The sequence below is a fragment of the Hyperolius riggenbachi genome, chromosome 2 (genome assembly GCF_040937935.1).
Source record: "Hyperolius riggenbachi isolate aHypRig1 chromosome 2, aHypRig1.pri, whole genome shotgun sequence".
NCBI classification, from domain to species: Eukaryota; Metazoa; Chordata; class Amphibia; order Anura; family Hyperoliidae; genus Hyperolius; species Hyperolius riggenbachi.
This window is the reverse complement of record NC_090647.1, coordinates 477,348,072-477,369,093: the sequence shown is the minus strand read 5'-3', so window position 1 is coordinate 477,369,093 and position 21,022 is coordinate 477,348,072. Positions and strand designations below refer to the sequence as shown.

At 41.6% G+C, this 21,022-nt stretch overlaps 1 protein-coding gene and 1 long non-coding RNA gene across 5 annotated transcripts in view; both read right to left on the bottom strand.

The window, feature by feature from the left end:
* LOC137547082 (uncharacterized) overlaps positions 1-21,022 on the bottom strand; it is a 554,567-nt gene that overhangs the window by 290,160 nt on the left and 243,385 nt on the right. The gene's annotated exons all lie outside the window — the stretch shown is intronic.
* CUX1 (cut like homeobox 1) overlaps positions 1-21,022 on the bottom strand; it is a 541,156-nt gene that overhangs the window by 290,160 nt on the left and 229,974 nt on the right. For all 4 annotated transcript variants that reach the window (XM_068270260.1, XM_068270261.1, XM_068270263.1 and 1 more), the window contains one exon: positions 19,101-19,238. In XM_068270260.1, coding sequence (XP_068126361.1) covers positions 19,101-19,238 — 138 coding nt within the window. The remainder of the gene's footprint in view (positions 1-19,100; positions 19,239-21,022) is intronic.

Sequence of the window (21,022 nt, the reverse complement as noted above, 5' to 3'; positions counted from 1 at the left end):
CTGCATGGAGATGAATGGCAGCATTCATCTCAATGCATTTACTCTGTGGCTATTCAGTTTTCCTGAGCGTTGCGCGTAGCTTCTAGCATCGGCTGTGTTTGCGGTTCCATGTCCTCCTTAAAATGCCACAACAAAATGCTGGGAACTGATGCTAGACACTTTTCGGTAACAGAAAAAAAGTTTGGCATTGGCTAAGCGAGCCACCAGCAGCTGTCTGCCTGAACCAGCCCCTACAGTCTAAAATCAATTATGGTGCAAGCCAATTTATTTGTATCTCCTTTTTTTGTTAATCTGTGCCTATAACGACAGTAAATTAGCTGCAGTGTGGGTTGGACCTTGCTTAAAACATGGTTTCTAAAATGTTAACATCTCCTCTGCTAACCAGGGCCGGCACTTTCATAGAGACAAAGGGGATAATTGCCCCAGAGCCTGTAGGGGACCCCAAGGTGTCTCTCTCCTCTTCTCCAGCTATGGTGAACCTATTCATGCCCACAGGGAATGAGGAAGAGAAGAAGCCCAGAGCATAGACTATGGTGCTGCCTCCTGCCTGGGTTAGATAAGACCCTGCTATGTGTGCACTCTGCATTCTTAGGCTAAAAGAGAAGGGGAATAATGGAGACTCAGTGCTTTTGGGGACATATGATGGACACCTAATGATAGTCTATATCGGGGGAGCAGTGGGATGGGGCCTGGCAGCCAGCTCGGGGGCCCAGGTTGGTGAGCTTTCTGTAGGGGGGTGGGGCTGTGCTGAGGACCCCAAGTTACTTTTGCTTCAAGGCTCAATCGCAGCTAGAACCGGCCCTGCTGCTAACTTGTACATCACCCCTCTGCATTCCTCATCAGCACTTCAGCACTCACTGAGGATAGAGAATGAGCTGGCCAGCAGTTAGCTGAGACAATATGTTGGGTTAACCTGGCTTCCTACACGATTATAAGGCTGTAGAGTTGAAGTCAGAGTAATTTTTGGATACCTGGATTCGGAATCGGTTGTTTCATAAATTGAGGAGGTGGAGTCAAATGATTTATGTACCGACTCCACTGCCCTGATACTTATATTAGAGAATATGAACAAAGGCGTCAATATGGTTGGTGTCACCTGGTGCAGAAATGGATGGTGTCACCCCCTCTTACCCTGTGAACCTCCAAACCAAACCAGGTAGTAACGTTGCTTGCTATAGGGGGGGTGTTAAGATGATCACCATGTGGCTCTGGTGGCTTCTGAACTTATTAGCTCAACACCGGGCTGCCAAAAGGCAAAAGAGCAGGGGGGAGAAGCACATCAGGTACTAGTCTGGTCTGCATTTACGTAGCCTGACTCCACTCTCCCTTAGCCTTGTGCTTGAGCTTGGATCGCTCTCCCGCTGGTGACACCTGGTGCGGTTCACCTCTACTGCACTCCTTCACTGACGCCACACAATATGAAGTGATGTGAAAAAAATGCATTATAGCCACAGACAAGGGGAAATAGACTAAACGATAGACAATAGATTATGTTTCATAAGAAAATACACCGAGTTCGAGGACACTTTAAATATTATGTGTATGCATTCATTTGCACGTAGAACTTGTTATTTTATATGGCATAATCACAGCACGAATAGAATATTTTCAGTTCATAGGTTCAATCGAACATATGGGCAAGAAAATGTTGTTTTTCTGCATATGTACATTATTACAGTATGGTATAAGCAAGGATTTAACAGATTGCACTTGAGGGGTAAAATGAGGCCATGGAAAAGTTACAGAAAATATACTTTTCGTATTTATTTATTATTTTAAAGTTTCACAAGCTTACAGAGTGTTATTTATTATTATGTATTTAATTGCTTGTGCTTAAATTTTGTTTTACAAATAAAGGTTTTAATAAAGGCACCAGCCAAGTTTCTCAGTTTGCAAAAGCAGGTTTTTAATCACAAAATGCAGCCTTAGCCCCTTGCCTACAGAGGTTTCTCCACAGAAGGTTCGATGGGACAAAACTCTGTACAATGTCCTAAAGAACTGCTCAATCTGCAGGGTCTCATCTTACACCCACTAAAACAATTCCACCATTCTCCAATGGGACCCCGACCCCCCACCCTGCCCCGCTAGTTACATGAGGTAAATATGAAATAATATCAAACATTACATATAAGAAGGTCATCCAGAAAGTGACAGTGATTTGCTTTTATCTGCCACACAACATATTCTGTGTACTTTAACTTGTATCAGTCAGATTAACCACTTTGCAACTGTTCCACGCCGATTGGCGTGAGCAGCGCGGGGCTGCCCCAGGACCACTCCATGCCAATTGGCGTGAATGGATGCGGGCGGAGATGGCAAGGGATCGCACACGCATCCCCGCTTGAATGACTGAGTGCTGGGGACTGTTAGACGGCGTCTATTAACAGTGTACAGCGCTGCGATCTAAGGCAGCTCTGTACTGGGGATAGTCCCCTGGCAGGAAAAAAAGTGATCCGCTGTCATAGACTGAAACCTATAACAGCCGATCACGCTGATTGGCTAGCAGGGGGAGGGAGGGAAGTGGAATTAAGAAAATAAAAAAATAGGACAATTTATTTAAAAATAAATATTTATTAAAATAATAAATAAACAAGGCAGGAGGGACCAGAGCCCACCCACAGAAAGCTCTGTTGGTGGGGAGAAAAGGGGGGGGAATCACTTGTGTGTGGAGTTGTACGGCCCTGCAGCGAGCACTTAAAGCTGCAGTGGCCCATTTTGTTAAAAAATGGCCTGGTCACTAGGGGGGGGGGGGGGGGGTGTATAACACCACGGTCCTCAAGTGGTTAACCTCTTCTCTCTCTGCACCGCTTGTGCTGTTACTGCTTTGTTTAGCAGCATTAACATGAAGCCCCTTCCCCCATCGATTCATCCTACCCACAAAGTAACCACCATTTGCTTTCATCTGCTTCACAAGGTATTCTTTCAGTTTCATTTAACTTGTATCTGATAGATTAACCTGTTCTCTCTCTGCACTGCATGCCATATAACGGAGGAATGCAAGTAAGGATTTGTTAAGCAGCATTAACATGAAGGCCACCCGCGCCCCCATGAATACCTCCTACTCATAGGTGAGGAGTGTGAAGCGATTACAACAAAGACATTGAAAACTTTGTAAAAATATATACTGTAATAAATTCTCAAATAAAAGAAGTAATTATGTGAAGACATAATCAGAAGATACAATGTATCTAAAATAAATGTTTTCTTAATTGATTAATTGAAAATGGCTGCTACTTTCTGGATGACCTTAGCACAATTAATTTTAAACTACATAAAAACAGCCCCTTTTAACATATAATAACAAATAAAGCAAATAGCAAAGACCCTTCTTGAAGACTGAAACTGATGCCCCAAGAAAGAGCAGTAATATCAATGGCTATCAGAGATAAAGTTATCATGTTTCATATAGTAAACATATTGCTTACTATGACCTTTGCTCTGTATACAGTTGCCTCATCCATACACTTTTTCTGTGCCCATTAATTTTATGCTTGCCTTCTCCGCCATGAGGTCAGTTTCAGTTCAGTGAAATTCTTCGGGTTAAGGACCATTTCTAATAAATTTTATTTCACTCCATCTATCCAACCTAACACAAAAGAGGGCCTCTGACCTCTCTAAAACCTACTTCATACCCAAGAAATCCGCTTGATACTCCAGCAAATACATTATTCAGGGGTTCTGGCTGTGGCACCTATGCCTTGAGCAAAAAGCTGGCATGTCACCACAACATCCTATTGCAGAGCCTTCAGAATGGGGATGTGGCATGGACTCCACTCACTGGGGGACATTTATCAAGAGTGTCTGAGACTAAATATTGGTAGGTTGTTAAAAATTCATGTAGAACTGTCTCAGGCAACTTAAGAAATCACTAGATAAAGCCGTTTCAATCTTAGGCTCCCTGCACACTACAAGCGATTCAGATTTGTTTTTTTTAATCGATTTTCACAAGCGTTTTTTTCTGCATTTTTCTTTTGATAGCATCCAGAGAAAATCGGAATCGCAAAGTGGAAACGCAAATCAAATTTGCAGTGTGCAGGGAGCCTCAAACTGTTCTAAAATATGAGGCAGGAAGGTTTCTCAGACAGTGCAGTACAGTATGTGAGGGAAATTGCTGTTGAGGTAAACAATACTTCTGCTGTATTGATACCAGCAAGCTCTGAGAGGGGAATTCAGCAGGGGGAGGAGCACTTCACAAATCTGGTCTAGGCTACACTGCACAATCTGTAGAAGTGCTATTAAGCACTTCATAATCTGCGGCAATTTAGGGTTGGATTCACACTTTTCTTAATTACATTGCAGTTCTATAAATTTACACTAAACTGCCACTATTAAGTAGGATTGAAGAAGTTTCTTATCACGCAGAACAGTTCCCTCTGCTGGTTAGAACTGTTTAAGCAGAAAAAACTGTCGGTAATGCTTTGATACAGCCACTAACCATTTCTTCCTATTCTGGATGGAGGAAAGGATGCGGCTATGGGGCAGAAAAAAACCCGGCAGAGGAAGGGTCTTGTGAATTGGGGTGGGGCCAGCCCACCACCAAACCTCCAGATGCTCTCCACAAGAAGAAGCAAGAAGGTGGGGATGGCATCCATACAGAGGAGGCCAATGCTGATGCTAGGAGGAACAAGGCAGTCTGTTCAGTGATGTCACCCTTGAATTTAAAGGGAACCCGAAGTGAGTAAAATTATTTAAAATAAACACATGATGTAGCTGCAAACGAATATTACATACTAACCTCACCGTCAGTTCCTCTCAGAAGCTCACCATTTTCTTCTTACAGTGATCCCTTCCAGTTCTGACAAGATTTTGTCAGAACTGAAATATACCTGTTGCTGTCAGTTATATATCAGCAGCTGTCAGTTACAACTGAAAGTGCAAGGTAATGTCCATGTTCCCCTATGACTCAAGTCGGTGATAATACAGTGTGCTGACCAGGAAGCTGTTGGGGTAATGACCATTTTTTAAAAGGAGGACAGAGAATTCCATTGATCACAGTGGACAAATGGGACGCAGGGGAGGAGAAGGATATTGAGTAGTAGACTACACAGGAGGTAAGTATGACCTGTGTATTGCTATTTTGACTTTTTATTTTCAGTTCAGGTTCTCTTTAAGAACACATGCAAGGGGTGTTTGGGATGCCATTTTTCCATTTTTGTACAGTTTGGGGTTTATCAGTAGAATATCAGAAAAAAATATAACGGACACAAGCTTTAAAGAACATCGGCCTAATTTATCAAATCATTAAAAAGGGAGGAATCCGTTTGGACAGTTTATATTCCCAACAGTGACCAAGATCAAACTTAAATTCTCCATTTGTCACCTTCAAGAGAACTTGCCCCGATGGGCACATCTTTTATGCTGCACTACCAATTACTGTAAATTACAGTTGTAAAAGGTTACAGAAAGCTTACTTCCTGTAATGAGAAAAAGAAATTGCCTTGTGCTCACCTGGTACTGTATGTTCTAATTTATTTACCGAGATCCTCACATTAGCATAATACACTGTTCCCATTTAGCCTGTAATAGAAAACAGACTGCGACCAATGCTGGCGCTTTTCTTAGTGCTGCGCCTGTGACAGGTTAACTGTAATCAAGCTCTGCATGACGCTTTGAGGCCAAGAATATTCAGCCTAAAGAGAAAAACATAAGCCATCTAAATTGTTTTTGAGTAGCACTCAAATTAGCCTGTTTTCCACAGAATTTTAATTAGTTAAGGTCCTTGGCTCCAAGGTGGCCTGATCTGGTAATGGTCACAAAGACGTGTATAGAATAATCGCTTCAAGCTGAGACCAAAAGGACCGTCCACCCACGCTAATTCCAGAAGCGAGAGGGCCTAGCCAACTTTTCCTTGGTTACACCAAAACTTGAAACGGGGGAAAATTACCACAAAGCAGTACAGTTATAAAGGGAATATAAATGTCCCTGCTGAGCTAGACCAAAGAATACTATAATCTGCTATGATTTTTTTTTTTTTTTTAACAAAATCAAAACTCAAATGAAAGACTAAGCTTTATAGAGAACTTTAAACAGGGCTCCAAACTTCCCTAGTGATTTACAAGAGATCCAGAGACCCTGTGATCCGTTGAGCCCACAGAGTCTCCTTTGTTCACCCCCCCCCCCCCCCAGCTCTTTTGCCCCAGTTTGCTGACAACATGCTGATTTTGTGAACGAGACATGGGTTGGCACAGGACTCCATCCTGACGTCTGCGGAGACAATTAGTGTGTGGCCAGATGTGACACAAAGATATTATGGTTACATGGGAAAACAACCTCCTCCTTGTCGAGGCCAAAAAGGAAGGTGGGGATGAATTCAGGAGCTACCCCCCCCCCATCCCCCAAGAAAAGAAACAAAACACAGAGGATCGATAAACCTAAAACATATGTAATAAAACCATTTATCAGTAATGCTGGGAACACATGATGTAATTTCCTGTCCGATTGACGGGAATCGGCCGATTATTTCCAACATGTCCGACCCATTTCCGATCGAGAAAGGAATGGATTTTGCGAAGTTATCAGAAAATTGATTGTTTTATTAATGGAGAGCAGTTTGGACATGCACATATGGTACAACTTCCTGTCCGAAATTGCATTGTGTGTTCCCAGCAGTGTTAGTAACCTGCCCACATTTGACCAATGCATGTTGCAAGTGCTAAAACATTAGTGCATATATCTTCATTGCATATGAAGGGGGGAGTGCGCAGACAGCTGGTGTTATTAGGGGATTTTCAAAAACATCCGATTGTGCTCTCATCGCCGGAAGCGTCCTGCGCATGCGCAGTATGAGATTTCCTTGTACTGCGCAGGAGGCTTCCAGCAATTACTTTAGGTTTCCCTCCTAAGACTCCGGTCTTGATACTGTGCAGCCATTTTGTTCCACAGCGAGTTGTCTCCCATCCATTCACCTATTTATAAAATCCCAGACAGGTGGATGAGCCAAACGCTCCAGGCTCAATTCTCTGAACATTTTTTAGAAGAGACAGATTAGAATTCTGGGCTTGGCTGTGAATATAAACATCAATCAACCTCAATGCCTGCTCTGGAGCTGGCAGTGATTACTTAAGACTCCGTATCAGCAATAATTGAAACGCTGTAAACTTTACTTGCAATAAATATGATGATGAAATCACTCAAACTATTGCCTTTACAAGTCTTCCTCTGCTAGTGGCAGGATTTCACTCCATCTTGGCTTTAGCTCAACGCAATTCTAACAAGAAATTCAATCAAAAATACCTTCATCTGAAAAAGCCAGGGAAAGCCCATCAGGCACCAAAATTAAAATTTCACACATAAGGAGGGAAACTATGATATGTGACATTTTTTGTCCCATCTCTTCTATCCATGAGCGTGATGCACTAAAGAACGGTAATGCGTGCGTTGCAGTGCTAACGTGGCCTGGTAACGATAGCAATTATGTGATGACAATTTGGCAGATTTGTTTTTTTTTTTTTTTTAAAGTCTTTTTATTGTTTTTCCCAACAACACAACATAAACCACATGACAGTTGACAGTGCAAAGTGATTTAGAAGCATATATCAAAAATATCAGTACATAGCTTTCACATAAACAGTATCAATAAGGACAATAAGATACAGAGGTACATTTTTACATTCCCATCATCACAGTGACAATCAGTACAGAATAAGAAAATAATTATATAATATCAATAATATGAGGCGTAATATCCATATTGTCACTAGTTGAGCCAACACATCGAATCCACACACCCCATATTCTATCAAATTTGGAACTAGACCCTCTGACCATCCAAGTTAATTGGTAAAACGGCAAGACCGAATTTATTAATTGTTTCCAGACTGATATAGAAGATTCAGAAGGTTTTTTCCAGTCTATAGCTATTGCTTTCCTGGCATAAAAGCACAATAGACGTACTAGTGTTTTTTTCCTGTTGCTTAACAGAGCATCCTCCAACATTCCTAATATACAGTGCTTATAAGAGGAGGCCACGTGAATACCAAGCTCATCATTTATAAATTGTAGGATTTTATTCCAGAAGGACTGTACCAATGAGCAGTCCCAGGTCATATGCTTAAAATCACCGGGGCGATGCCCACATCTCCAACAGGCGTCACTTGCGTCTGGCGAGAATTTAGAGATCTTTTGAGGAGTATAATAGATTTGGTGGAGCCAACGCATCTGTATGAGTTTGTCTCTAGAGCTGATTACAGTCTTCATGTAAGTCTCCTCAAAATCTGCCCATTCTAAAGCAGAGATTTCTTCCCCCCAGTCCTCCCACTTAGCTCTAACAGTGGCCAGTTTAGATCTGTATATTGAGGTGAGCAGATTGGAATAGAATTTAGATATTAGTTTACTGGAGTCCTTGCTTAAAAGCCAAGATTCAACAATGCCCGGGCGCAGCACCACCTCAAGACTACCAAATTGGGATCTGGTTGCATGGCGGAGTTGAAAATATTGAAAACGAGCTGATGTCGGTAAATGAAATTCTTTCACAAATTGGGGCCAGGATTTAAATTTATCATTAGCAAAGAGATGATTAAGGTATTTTACTCCTTTTTTAATCCAAAAACTTACATTTTCCATATGCTGAAATTCTGGTAGATTGGAGTTGCACCAGAGAGGAGCGCTGGGGGAGTACGGCGTCTTACCTTCACCCACCAACTTCTGACATTTATAGAAAATGTTAAGGGAATAATTTAAAATTTCCACACCCGAGGAGGAGAATACCTTCCCTCTATAGATGAAGCTACATAGGGTCTCATATGAATATGCAATATCAGCCTCCGTGTCTAAAGATGCATCGTCTCTAATAAAGTGTAACCACCTATATACGTACGTTAACTGGGCCGCAAAATAGTATAGCTGAAAGTGAGGTAACGCGAGACCGCCTTTACTCACTGGCAGGCGTAGTGTATTCAACGACAACCTAGGAGCTTTATTGGCCCAGAGAAAATTTTTTACTATAGAATTTATTTTTGCAAATATCTGGTTCTGAATCCAAATAGGAGACATAAGCAAAACGTATAAAAGTTTAGGGGCCACTATCATCTTTATAGTGTTAACTCTACCCATAAGGTCTAGGGGCAGAGAAGACCATCTCTTTAGTTTATCCTCAATACTTTGCATAACTGGTAATAAATTCAACTTAATATAATCATTATTACAGGGTGTAATCCAGATACCCAAGTACTTGAAGGAGAGGCTGACTTGTAAGGGGAGATCTTTTGGTAAGGAGCCCATGGATAGTGAATCCACCGGACACAAAATAGATTTGGTCCAGTTTACTTTTAAGCCGGAGATATTCCCAAACCTCTCATAAACCCCCAGCACTCCTCTCAATGACGACCCCGGTCCGTCTAAATATAAAAGAACGTCATCCGCATATAGCGAAATTTTCTCGTGGACATTTTTAATAACCCAACCTCCTATGCCCGGATCTTCTCTAATATAGGCAGCCAAAGGCTCCATAGCCAATGCAAACAGCAGAGGTGATAGAGGGCATCCTTGCCTGGTGCCCCTCCCGATGTTAAATACAGTGGATAGGTGGCCATTGACCCGAACCCGGGCACAAGGTTTTGTATATAGTATTTTCACCCACTTTTTAAAGGTATCCCCAAATTTAAATGCTGAAAGGACCTCCATTAAGTATTGCCATGAGACAGTATCAAATGCCTTGTTAGTATCCAAAGCAAGGAGAATTCTAGATCTTGAGTTATTATGAGAGTACTGGAGATTAGTAAAGAGTCGTCTAAGATTCAATTTAGTAGAGCGGGAGGGAATAAAACCGGTCTGATCCTGAAAAACGAGTTTCTCAATCACCAGCTTCAGTCTACTAGCTAGAATTTTTGCTAAAACTTTAATATCTGAATTTAACAAAGAAATGGGGCGATATGAGTCACATTGGTCAGGGTTTTTCCCAGGCTTAAGAAGTAATGTAATATGTGCTTCTCGCATAGAGTCTGGCAGAATACCTGTCTCCAGGGCATTGTTGAACGTTTGAAGCAAGCCAGGGGCAGTTATAGAAGAACTTTTGAGATACCATTCAGATGGGATGCCATCTGGGCCTGGAGCTTTATATGGCTTTAACTCTTTTATTGCTGCAGTGATTTCTCCTAGGGTCAGAGGGGCATCTAATAGCTGTCTATCTTCATCATTCACACTTGGTAGATGACATTCAAGCAGGAAACCGCGTAAAGACAGCTGGTCACACATTGAGGGTTGTTTATATAAATTGCTATAGAATAGCCGAAATTCTTCCAGTATACTCTCGGAAGTACAACACTCCTGTCCATTTGCTAGGATAAGTCTAGGGATAGCAGTGGATGAGTGTTGGGCTCTGAGCATAGAGGCCAAGAGTCTACTGGACTTGTTTCCACATTCAAACAATCTTTGGTGAGTGAGAAACTCACGTCTTTTGGCCCTTTTTAGTAATGTTAATTCATGGTCCCTTCTTGCTTTAGCCCAGCGTAGATATCTATCAGTAGTAGGGGTTTGTTCATATTCCAATTTTGCAGAGGTCATAATGTTCTCAGTCTTGCCTATATACGCTTCATCATTCTTCAGCGTAATCCCTTTAATATGGGAGAAATGGCCTCTGAGAGCCGCCTTAGAGGCATCCCAGATAGTAGCCTGAGAGGCAGTACCCTCATTCAGGTGCCAATATTCAGTCATCATAGATAGACAGTGGTTGACTACAGTTTCATCCTGTAACCAAACATGACCCATTTTCCAGGAACCAGCATGTGCTTGGGACAGGGAACCAATTATGCTGAAGACGGGAGAGTGATCAGAAATTCCATGGGGCTTATACTCTAGTGTTTTGATTTTGTTTAACGAGTCATGTGATCCCATAATTAGATCTAGCCGGGCCATAGAACCTGCTGAGTCAGAGAAGCAGGAATATGTAATCTTATCAGGATTGCGCCACCTCCAAATATCAAATAGGTTATGCTTTTTAACCCAATCCCTAAATGAAGATTGACCTCTATGCTCCCCTGGGCTGGACTTATCCATAGTGTGATCCAGGACAGTGTTGAAGTCACCGCATAATAAAATAGGGCTGGAAGGTAGGCCATGTATGACTGAGATTAGCTTATCCAAAACGGAAATATGAAATGGGGGAGGGACATATACTGAAGCCACAATTAAAGGGTGGCCCTCATAAAGCAACTGTATAATAACATATCGCCCTAGATGATCATTGTGTACTGACAGGATTTTAATAGGGGCATTTTTAGTAATTAGGATAACTGTACCTCGAGAGTAAGTGGAAAATTGAGATGCATATACATTAGCAATCCAGGGTTTTTTCAGCGTTGCCAGCCTAGAGCCCACCAAGTGTGTCTCTTGCAGACATATGATGTGAGGGTTAAGATTCTTTAGATTATCAAAAACTAGACGTCTCTTAATGGGGTGATTCATACCTCTGACATTCCATGAAATCAAACGGAGATCAGCCATTGTCTAAAATCATGCATGTTAAGCTACTAGAATGCAAAGTAAATGATAGCAAAAGTGGATTTGTGTCACGTACACTGTCAACTGTACCCAGATCCCACCCCCCAACCAGTTCCCAACAGACCCTAACCCACCCCGCAAGTTGTCCCGAACCACAACCCGCTTTACTACCCAACTTGTGCAGCATTGGTGAGGCGTGAGACTAGAGTCGAAACTCCAGATCTCCACCAAATTACACAAATAAATTCCCCATGTCGGCATTTCTTTTAAATCATAAATCTAACACTTAAAGATCTTATCTATATAATAATGCAGGTGAACATTTGCATAGTTCAAAGAAAATATAACCGTTAATCTATAATATCACCCATTTAAATGCAGAGTCCTCCCCCCACAATACCCGTCAGACCTAACAGGGCTACGCAGCAAAAGTTGTTTATGCTGCAAATTTCCGCTTATTAGTTAAGCCCATAGTCATTAAGTACAGTACTATAAGGAAAAAAGAAAAGTATTAGATATCACACATCTATATAATACAATGCATTGCTATTTTAGTAGGAAAACCGCAGCATGTTAAACCTGAGAATATAACAGCTAAAATAGGCAGCAACGGCATAGCTAAGGGTCCCATTCTTATACAGCAGAAACGAACTGTTCTTAGGGAGAAAAAGAGAGTCAGCGCCATAATGTGAGTTAAAGCCATTAGCGATTTGGTTGGCGCCTACGCTGACGGTCGGTTCCTTTACCCTCAAGCCAGCTCATGGCTTCACCTGGAGAAGCAAAAAATAGAACTTTGTCCTCAGAGACAACTCTCAACTTCGCCGGAAACATCATACTATAGGTAATTTGCTTTTCACGCAGCAACTTTTTCACATCGAAAAAGGCAAGCCTCTGTTTTTGTATTTCAACTGAAAAGTCCTGGTAAATATGAATCTGGGCATCATTATATTTCAGAGGATCTTGTAACTGCCTAGTGGCTCTCAAAATGTCATTTTTATCCCTGTAGTTTAGAAATTTGGCTATCAATGGACGCGGTTGTGCTCCTGGTTTGGGTGGGCCGCCAGGGATCCTGTGCGCCCGCCCAATTGAGAACATTCTAGAAGGTTGAAAATCAGGCAGAGCAGAGGTGATCCAATTTTCCAGAAAAACTTCAGGAGATAGCCCTTCCGACTTTTCAGGGAAGCCTACAAATCTTAAATTGCTCCTTCTGGATCTATTCTCTAAGTCAGTAAGTTTGGCAGTATGTGCATTTGCTAGCTTGCCTTGATATGTCAGGTCTGTCTGTGTGCATCGGCCTAACTTCGTCTTCTAACACCCCAATCCTCCTTTCTGCCTCCTTTGCACGATCCCTCATTTTAGTCATATCTGCTTTGACAAATGCTAGTTCTGTTTGCACTGTGTCAAACTTGCCAGTGATAAAGGATCTGAGTTCGGATATAGCTTCTAGTAGCTGCAGTCTAGACGGCTCTTCTGCTGCGTCAGAGCTTATATCCGCAATGGCCGCTGGTGAGGCTGTACTTTCCCCAACTCCAGTTTCAGACATATACTCACTGCGGTCCTCATTAGGGGAGTCAGGGTAGGAGGCCAGGCAGTTGTCTGAGTCTAGCGGTATGGTGTCATCCAGGACGGACCGTTCGGAGGATCCAGGGAGCGGGCTGCCGCCATCTTGTGCGGCTCCGTGAGCAAACTTAGCCAGCCGCTCTGTAACGGGTCGCGGCGCTTTGGCAGTGGATTTCTGCATCTCTGGGGGCAGCTCAGCAGCAGCAGGTCACGGCCAGGCAGTGGGAGGCAGAAATGCCGACGAAAGGTGCAGGATTCTCGGCAGGATTAGTGAAGATCTGAGGAGCTAAGAGCCGCGCGTCCTCACAGCTCCATAGTCAGGCCACGCCCTTGGCAGATTTGTTTACTGCTGGTAAAACAAGAGTTCAGATTCCTGTTATGGAGTCCTTTTATTAGAACAGTGGTTCCACAAGGCTGTTATCTGAGGCCTGAGCTACCAAGTTCCCCAACTAATAATGGTCAGCAGCACATGCTGAAACAGCAGGTATCACATGACATATCTTATGTCTCTAATTACCTATACTTGCAGTTTCTACAGTATTGGCTTAGTTGAAAGGAACCTAAATGCACATCATTACCATATCACTTACGCTACTTCTACTTTACTTGATGAAGCACAAAAATATGCAGATGTCAATCTAGCTACACTTGCTCCTACAGTCACAGGTCTCTGTGATGCCACTGCACTTTCAGTATTGTTCAATCGATGAAACAATCTAACACCGGTTGAGAAGACAATCATTTTGAAGAGATTTTTTAAAAGAGATTTTTGTGAGATTAGATGTTTTATCAAGTTTAACGTCTTAATAATCTCCTCTAGTTTATGGGTACCTTAGTTTAAGTGGTTTACTTCAGAGTTCCCCAACCCTATCCTCAAGGCCCATCAACAGTACGTTTTTCAGAAAACCAGAAACATGCACAGATGCACAGTTGGGGCAATTAGTGTTTCAACAGAGCTGATTAACTACCTCAGTGGATTTCCACAAAACATGCACTGTTGGTGGGCCTTGAGGACAGGGTTGGGGAAGACTGGTTTACTTCACAAATCAGCCCTAGTGTATGGTAGGTACGTTAACTTGTGAATCCCTTTGGGGGGCAGTGAGAGATGCGATTGGATTAATGTTTTCCGGAAAGCACCGTGAACAAAGGCACCGGAAAGTAACTGTCACTGTTATATAAATGTTTACGATAAAATAAAATAGCAAAACCCATAAGAAAGATAGGTTTAAAAACAAAGTTGATAAAGAGAGCTGACCTAATTCTCCAGCCACTGCTTAGAGGAGTTAAATTACTTGTACTTGTATCCTGGTTTCGGCAGTATATTTTATGTTTGTGTCCCACTAGTACAAACAACATAAATGGCTTTAACTGCACAACTGGACTTCGTGTACCACTGAGGACCTTGCCTTACCCCTTCTCTGATGAGAAGACCGCAGTCTAATAACAGTGGTAGATGTTAAGGTGGTGCCTGGATGCACACAACTACAGCATTGCACCTGCATTTCAAGGTAATCTTCAAGTCTTTTAAAGGTAGTTTAGAGTCTAAATATATTTTAAACCACATTGGAACCAAAGCTATGAGATCATGCCGTATAATCCTTTCCAATTCAATCCAAACCGATCACCCACGTCATCCACCAGCACTTACTTTTTCTTCTGGTGTGTGGGGGTGATCCAGGGAGTGGTGCAGCAGTGGGGATCTGAAGAGTTTCTACCTCCCTGCACTAGAGCACGAAGACAACCTGGCATCCAGGGGAGGCAGCAGGGCCGACACCAGCTCGCTCACTAGTGCAGCGTCAGAAGGGATCAAAAGTGTTCACATAGGGTGAAACCATGCAGGGCTAGATCAGCAAACAGCATCCCTAGTGACAAGTCCAAATGCACCTAAGTAATATTATTCAAATTATGTGGTGTTGGATGGGGCCTAAAGCTCTGTTGGATTTTATTCAGCAACAACATCTCCTAGCGGCAGCCATTTTTCTTGTGTTGAACTCTGTCTGACAATTGACTTATGCTCGAAAAGGCAGATGTAGAACACAGTCCATTATAGGATGTCTTCGACATCGGATTAGAAAGCATTGGTTCATCTGCCCCAATCTTAAAGGGAACCTGAACCGAGCAAATTTATTTTAAATAAACACATGATGTACCGGCAAATTAATATTACATACTAACCTCACCTTCAGCTCCTCTCAAAAGCTCACTGTTTTCTTCTAGCAATGATTCCTTCCAGTTCTGACAAGATTTTGACAGAACTGAAATATCTCAATTTGTCAGTTATATAACAGTTGCTGTCAGAGCTGAAAGGACAACTGATGTGCGAGGTAATGCCCAGGTTTCTCTATGGCTCAAGTGGGCAATATTACAGTTTAACAGTGTGCTGACCCGGAAGCTGTTACAGGGTCATTGCCATTTTTAAAATGGAGTTTGGAGAATTCCATTGATCACAGTGGACAAACAGGATGCAGGAGAGGAGAAAGAAATTGAGGAGTAGACTACATGGCAGGTAAGTATGACGTGGGTATGTTAATTTTGACTTCTTATTTTCAGTTCAGGCTTTCTTTCAGAACATTATTCAAAAACTCTATTTTTGTGAACATATTTCTTTCTGCAAGTATTTTATTTTATAAAGTATTATTTTCCTAGAAAAACAACAACAATGTTGCCATTTTTTCTACCTCCCTAACAGGTAAGAAATCCAGGTAAGGGGGCTTCAGGGTGCACCATCATCAATTTGTTATAGAATTTTCACATAATTTGAGTCCACATGGAATACCTATATTATATGGGCAAAACATGCCCACTTAAAACACAAAAAAGAAAGAGATCTAGACCCTAGGGTCTATTTACACATTTCTAGCGGGATAGTAATAAGCCCAATTGGCTGATGCAATACAACTAACACAGAAAAAATGAGCCACTCCAGGCCAAAACAGGTTTAGAAATATAAAAATAATGGATACTTCACACACCAATAGTGCAAAATTCACACATAAATTGTTATTATGGTCAAAAAATCCAATAAAATCCAATTAAAAAACATGATTAAAATCTCCCAATTGAAACTAATGGTAATTAGTAATCCTGCTCCAGTATGTACAAATGCTAGAGAACATGGGCTTGATTCACTATGCGGTGCTAACCTACATAGCACGTCTAAAGTCTTTAGGCGCGCTAACCAGGGTGCTAAGTAAGTTAGCACCGGTTTTCTCAATCAGATCGTGCGCTAAGTACCGCGCGCAAAGTTTTGCACGTGCAAAGTCCTATGTGCACGCTAAGTCCCATAGGCTTTAATGGGCACTTCGCGCGGAGCGCCCTGCGCTCTGTGCAGTGCGCGCATAAAGTTTTGCGCGCGAAAAGCTCGCTAAGACGTGCTAAGGGGGTTTTCACAGGCGTGCTAACAGTTAGCACCGCTTTGTGAATCAAGCCCCAAATGTGTCAATTATATCAATACAGCCACAGCAAGCTGAAAAATTGTGAAAAATGTAATTGTGCAAAAAATGTGCAAAAAAGGTTCATGTGTGAACCCAGCTCAAAAAAGACAATTACCAATGTCCACATATATATACAAACATGGTTGTGATTGTAGAAAAAGGATACTCGCAAATATTATATATTTAACAATAATAAACACCTGTAACTATTAAATTGTCTTAGTGCAAAAAAAAGCACATTCACAAGAACCTGTGCAAAAGCATCAAAAACATGTATACATAAACGTGTGCACTGCGTGTGGGGCCGTGTGCATATGCAGCCCAGAGAAATAATCCACGGGGATGCACATGCGCGCACACACCCTGCAGCGCTGTGTGCAAACAATACAAAAATAATTAATATGGATATAACCAGCACTGATTAAAAACACTGTTGTGAAAGGGAATAAAGTGAACCAGAGCTGCCTTACTGGGGTGTGCTGGGAACTGGCGATCGGGAAAGAACGCCTGACGCGGTCGCAGCTATCTGGGAGCTGGATTATTTCTCGGGGCTGCATATGCACACGGCCCCACACGCAGTGCACACGTTTATGTATGCATGTTTTTGATGCTTTTGCACAGGTTCTTGTGAATGTACTTTTTTTTGCACTAAGACGCTTTCATAGTTACAGGTGTTTATTGGTGTTATCTGGACAGTGGTCCTAATTTTGCAAGTATCCTTTTTTCTACAATCACAATCATGTTTGTATATATATATATGTGGACATTGGTAATTGTCTTCTTTGAGCTGGGTTTACACATGAACCTTTTTTGCACATTTTTTGCACAATTAAATTTTTCACAATTTTTCAGCCTGCTGTGTATGTATTGATATAATTGACACATTTGTTATCTAGCATTTGTACATACTGGGGCAGGATTACTACCGTAATTACCATTAGTTTTAATTGGGAGATTTTAATCATGTTTTTTCATTGGATTTTATTGTGTTTTTGACCATAATAAAAATGTATTTGTGAATTTTGCACTATTGGTGTGTGAAGTATCCATTATCTTTATATTTCTAAACCTGTTTTGGCCTGGATTGGCTCCTTTTTCTGTGTTAGTGGCAAAACATGCCCATTCTTCATCTGTTTTGTTAAACCCCGTAATGGACTTTTTAGCTCCTGGAGGTTAACCTGCTGCATGCTTGTTGCCTGTACAAACTGAACCTTAGATCTTTGTTCGTTACTTGTCTTCATAGCAAGCTGTCTGACAAGCACAGCAAAGCCATGTTTTACCTCGCTTCACCTGTTAAGCACTTAGTTTAGGATTAAACAATATGGCCTCTGTCCGGCAGATTTAAATGGCAATCTGAAGTGCAAGAAAAGATCTTTACTTTGAAACAAAAAGCTATTGCCCTGTTTCGTCAGCACATAAGGAATGTTTTCATTTTTAAAGCAGAACTCCGAGTTCAAAAAAGGAAAAAAATCCTGATCCTATTTCGACTCCATCAGTAAAAAATCTCCTTTGCCTCACCATTCTTCCAGTATTGAGACTTCCATGGTGAAGAGCGAGTTCTGGAGATGGACTTCTGAAATCTATGGTGAGGATTGTGGTGACATCATCACATGCTGCCAAGCAAAACATGCATAATTGGTGACATCATCACATGCTGCCAAGCAAAACATGCATAAAAAGTGAGGTCTGAAGCACATGACAGCCCACTCAAAAAACAGAAGTCTTCAGGCTGACAGGGAAAAAACAAAAAAAACATTCAATGGCTACATCCTGCACAAAACCACACCGAACCTGGGGCTAAGGTTAGTTTTCTGTATAGCACAAGAGACGTCCTCTTTAAAATATTTGTGCTTGGAGTTCTGCCTTAACAAAAAATGCCAGTAGTATGGCCTGGTGCACACCAGAGGAGTTTTTCTGAGCGTTTTGAGTTTTTAAATCTGCTGCTAATGTTATCCTATGTGTCTGTGTACACTGGAGCAATGAGGTTTTGTAAAAAACACATAGCATTACATTGGGAAGAGCTTTTGAAACCTCTAAAAGCTCTTCCCAATGTAATGCTATGGAGTTTTTTTTTTACAAAACCTCATTGCTCCAGTGTGCACAGACACATAGGATAACATTAGCAGCAGATTTAAAAACTCAAAATGCTCAGAAAAACTCCTCTGGTGTGCACCAGGCCTATGATGTATTTATTTTCATCATAAAAAGTCTGAGACATATGGAGCGGGAGAGGGAATGCCAGGATCAGCCTAAAGGAAGGATGGACAAAACCTGAAACAACAAATTTTAGCATTTCTCTGTGTAATTCTGAAATCTCGAGGAGAAGTATTTCTGGCGTCCATGCTTGTGACCATATATTAAGGGCACTTGTATTGACCTGAAGAAGCTGGCCTGTGAAATGCGTTGACATTTTAATCCTGCTGAATAAATAATTTAGTCCTTTTACATGTACCCTGTGGTTTGGATTCTTATATATGGAGTGGTAAAGACACCTCCTTCCCCCTTAATATTTTTGTTTCAATGCATTACCTATTTTTGGGCGTCTCCGCCCCCCAGTACTCTTTCTTGAGGAGAAGGCATGATTAATAAGTTCAGTACATGGGTATGCCAAAATCTATCTCAGTTCTGTGCCGTGTCTTAGATCTGTACAATAAACTATATATAACACACCTTGATTTTTTACGTCAGCAAACTCTTTGTTGTATTCTTCTAATGTCTCTCGGAGCTTCTGGTTCTCGGTTTCAATATCGTGCATCCGTTGAACCTTTAGTTGTAATTGCTGTCCCAGATCCAAGGCAGGTACTGGATCTAAAATAATAAAAAATACATAAAAGTCATCTTTACCAGTTTTCGATATTACAAACCACAATGTTGCTTTTTGGTCGGTCGATCTTAATGTTGATCACAATATTAATCATATTTACAATCATAATTACAATAAAAAAAATTTATAATATGGGCAGCTTTATATACACTGCAGTTCTCTGTCAGAAACCTGCTAATTTACCACAAGGCTGTTGAGGTCCCAAGGCATCATAAAACAACCTGTACAGAGCAGCATAAAATGGCATGGCCTACTATAATTACTTGCACACTAGCCCACATTAAAAGCTAGACAATACCATATAAACACAAAAGGTTAAGCACCAATAGATGTGACGTGCAGGATTCATCCCCTGGAGCCAACGGGATTAGCCAACAATTTTCTTCATACAAGGATCTGCACCATCTAAAAGAATACTTTCTTGAATCTTCATAAAATAATAAAAGACATACGTCTGTGACAACACACGGTGTTTCGAATCCAATGATCCTTTGTCAAGTCTTCAGACAAAATGCAAATGCAAAATGCATGCAAAGTGCATTTTGTCTGAAGACTTGACAAAGAATCATTGGATTTGAAACGCCATGCGTCGTCACAGACCTGGCACTTCTTATGTCTTTTATCATTTTATGAAGATTCAATAAAGTAGTCTTTTAGCCGGTGTGGATCCTTTTGTGAAGAACCTAGACAATACCCGCATCCAACAATACAACAGTCACTGTGTGAACCAAGACAGGTCCATTCACTCACTACACTTGGATGTTAACCTGAGATGGGTGTATACAAGCTCTAACACAACGCTATTCAGAAGTATTCTATAAAGCCTCCAATACCATCTGTCGTAATGAGTGTTCCACACCCTACACCATGTGCAAACTATCTGACTCTGAAATACCAAGGGGAAATGATAAGTCTTTGGCTTCCACCACCTCCTCCATTTCAATAATAACAAGACTTCTATCACAGAGGTGTTACTTTGAATTGCCTTGGTTTGAAATTTCACCCACAAAGGTTTTTTTTTAGACCTCAGGTGAAGACAGCACTTCAGAAACTGGACAGTTGCATCTGACACAAGGCAATGCTATGTAGGACCAGCTTATAGTGCATAAAGCAAAAGCCTAAGGGCCTGTTTCCACTACACGCAGATTTGATGTAGATTGGATGCAGAATGGATGCAGAAAAACTGACTACAATGAATTCCTATGGGCCTGTTTCCACTAAATGCGATTATTCTGATGCAGATTTTCCCATAGGCATTCATTGTAGTCAGTTTTTCTGCATCCATTCTGCATAAAATCTGCGTGTAGTGGAAACAGGCCCTTATAGACTCCAATGAATATCTATGGGAAAATCTGCATCAGAAATATAGCGTTTAGTGGGTACAGGCCCATAGACATTCACTGGAGTCAGTTTTTCTGCATCCAATCTGCGTGTAGTGGAAACAGGCCCTGAGACCTCATTCATAGTGCAGTATTGTGGTGCTGCATTACAGCCTCTCTGTAATGGGGCTTGTCACATGGCAATGCTCCACCTACAGCAACGTTCACAGTGTGGCGGGGCGTTGCAGTATAATGGCTAGCGTCATGGTAACACACTGCATGCAATGAGTTACCGGTAAACAGTGAAGGTAAAGCACATTTTTCATTGAACTGTATACTGCATTGTACACGACAGAACATGCGGGTAACATGCGGAGCCACTGTCTGTAATGTTGTGTTGCGTTCTGGCTGTCACACGGAATGCAACGCAATTAATCACTGTGAATGAG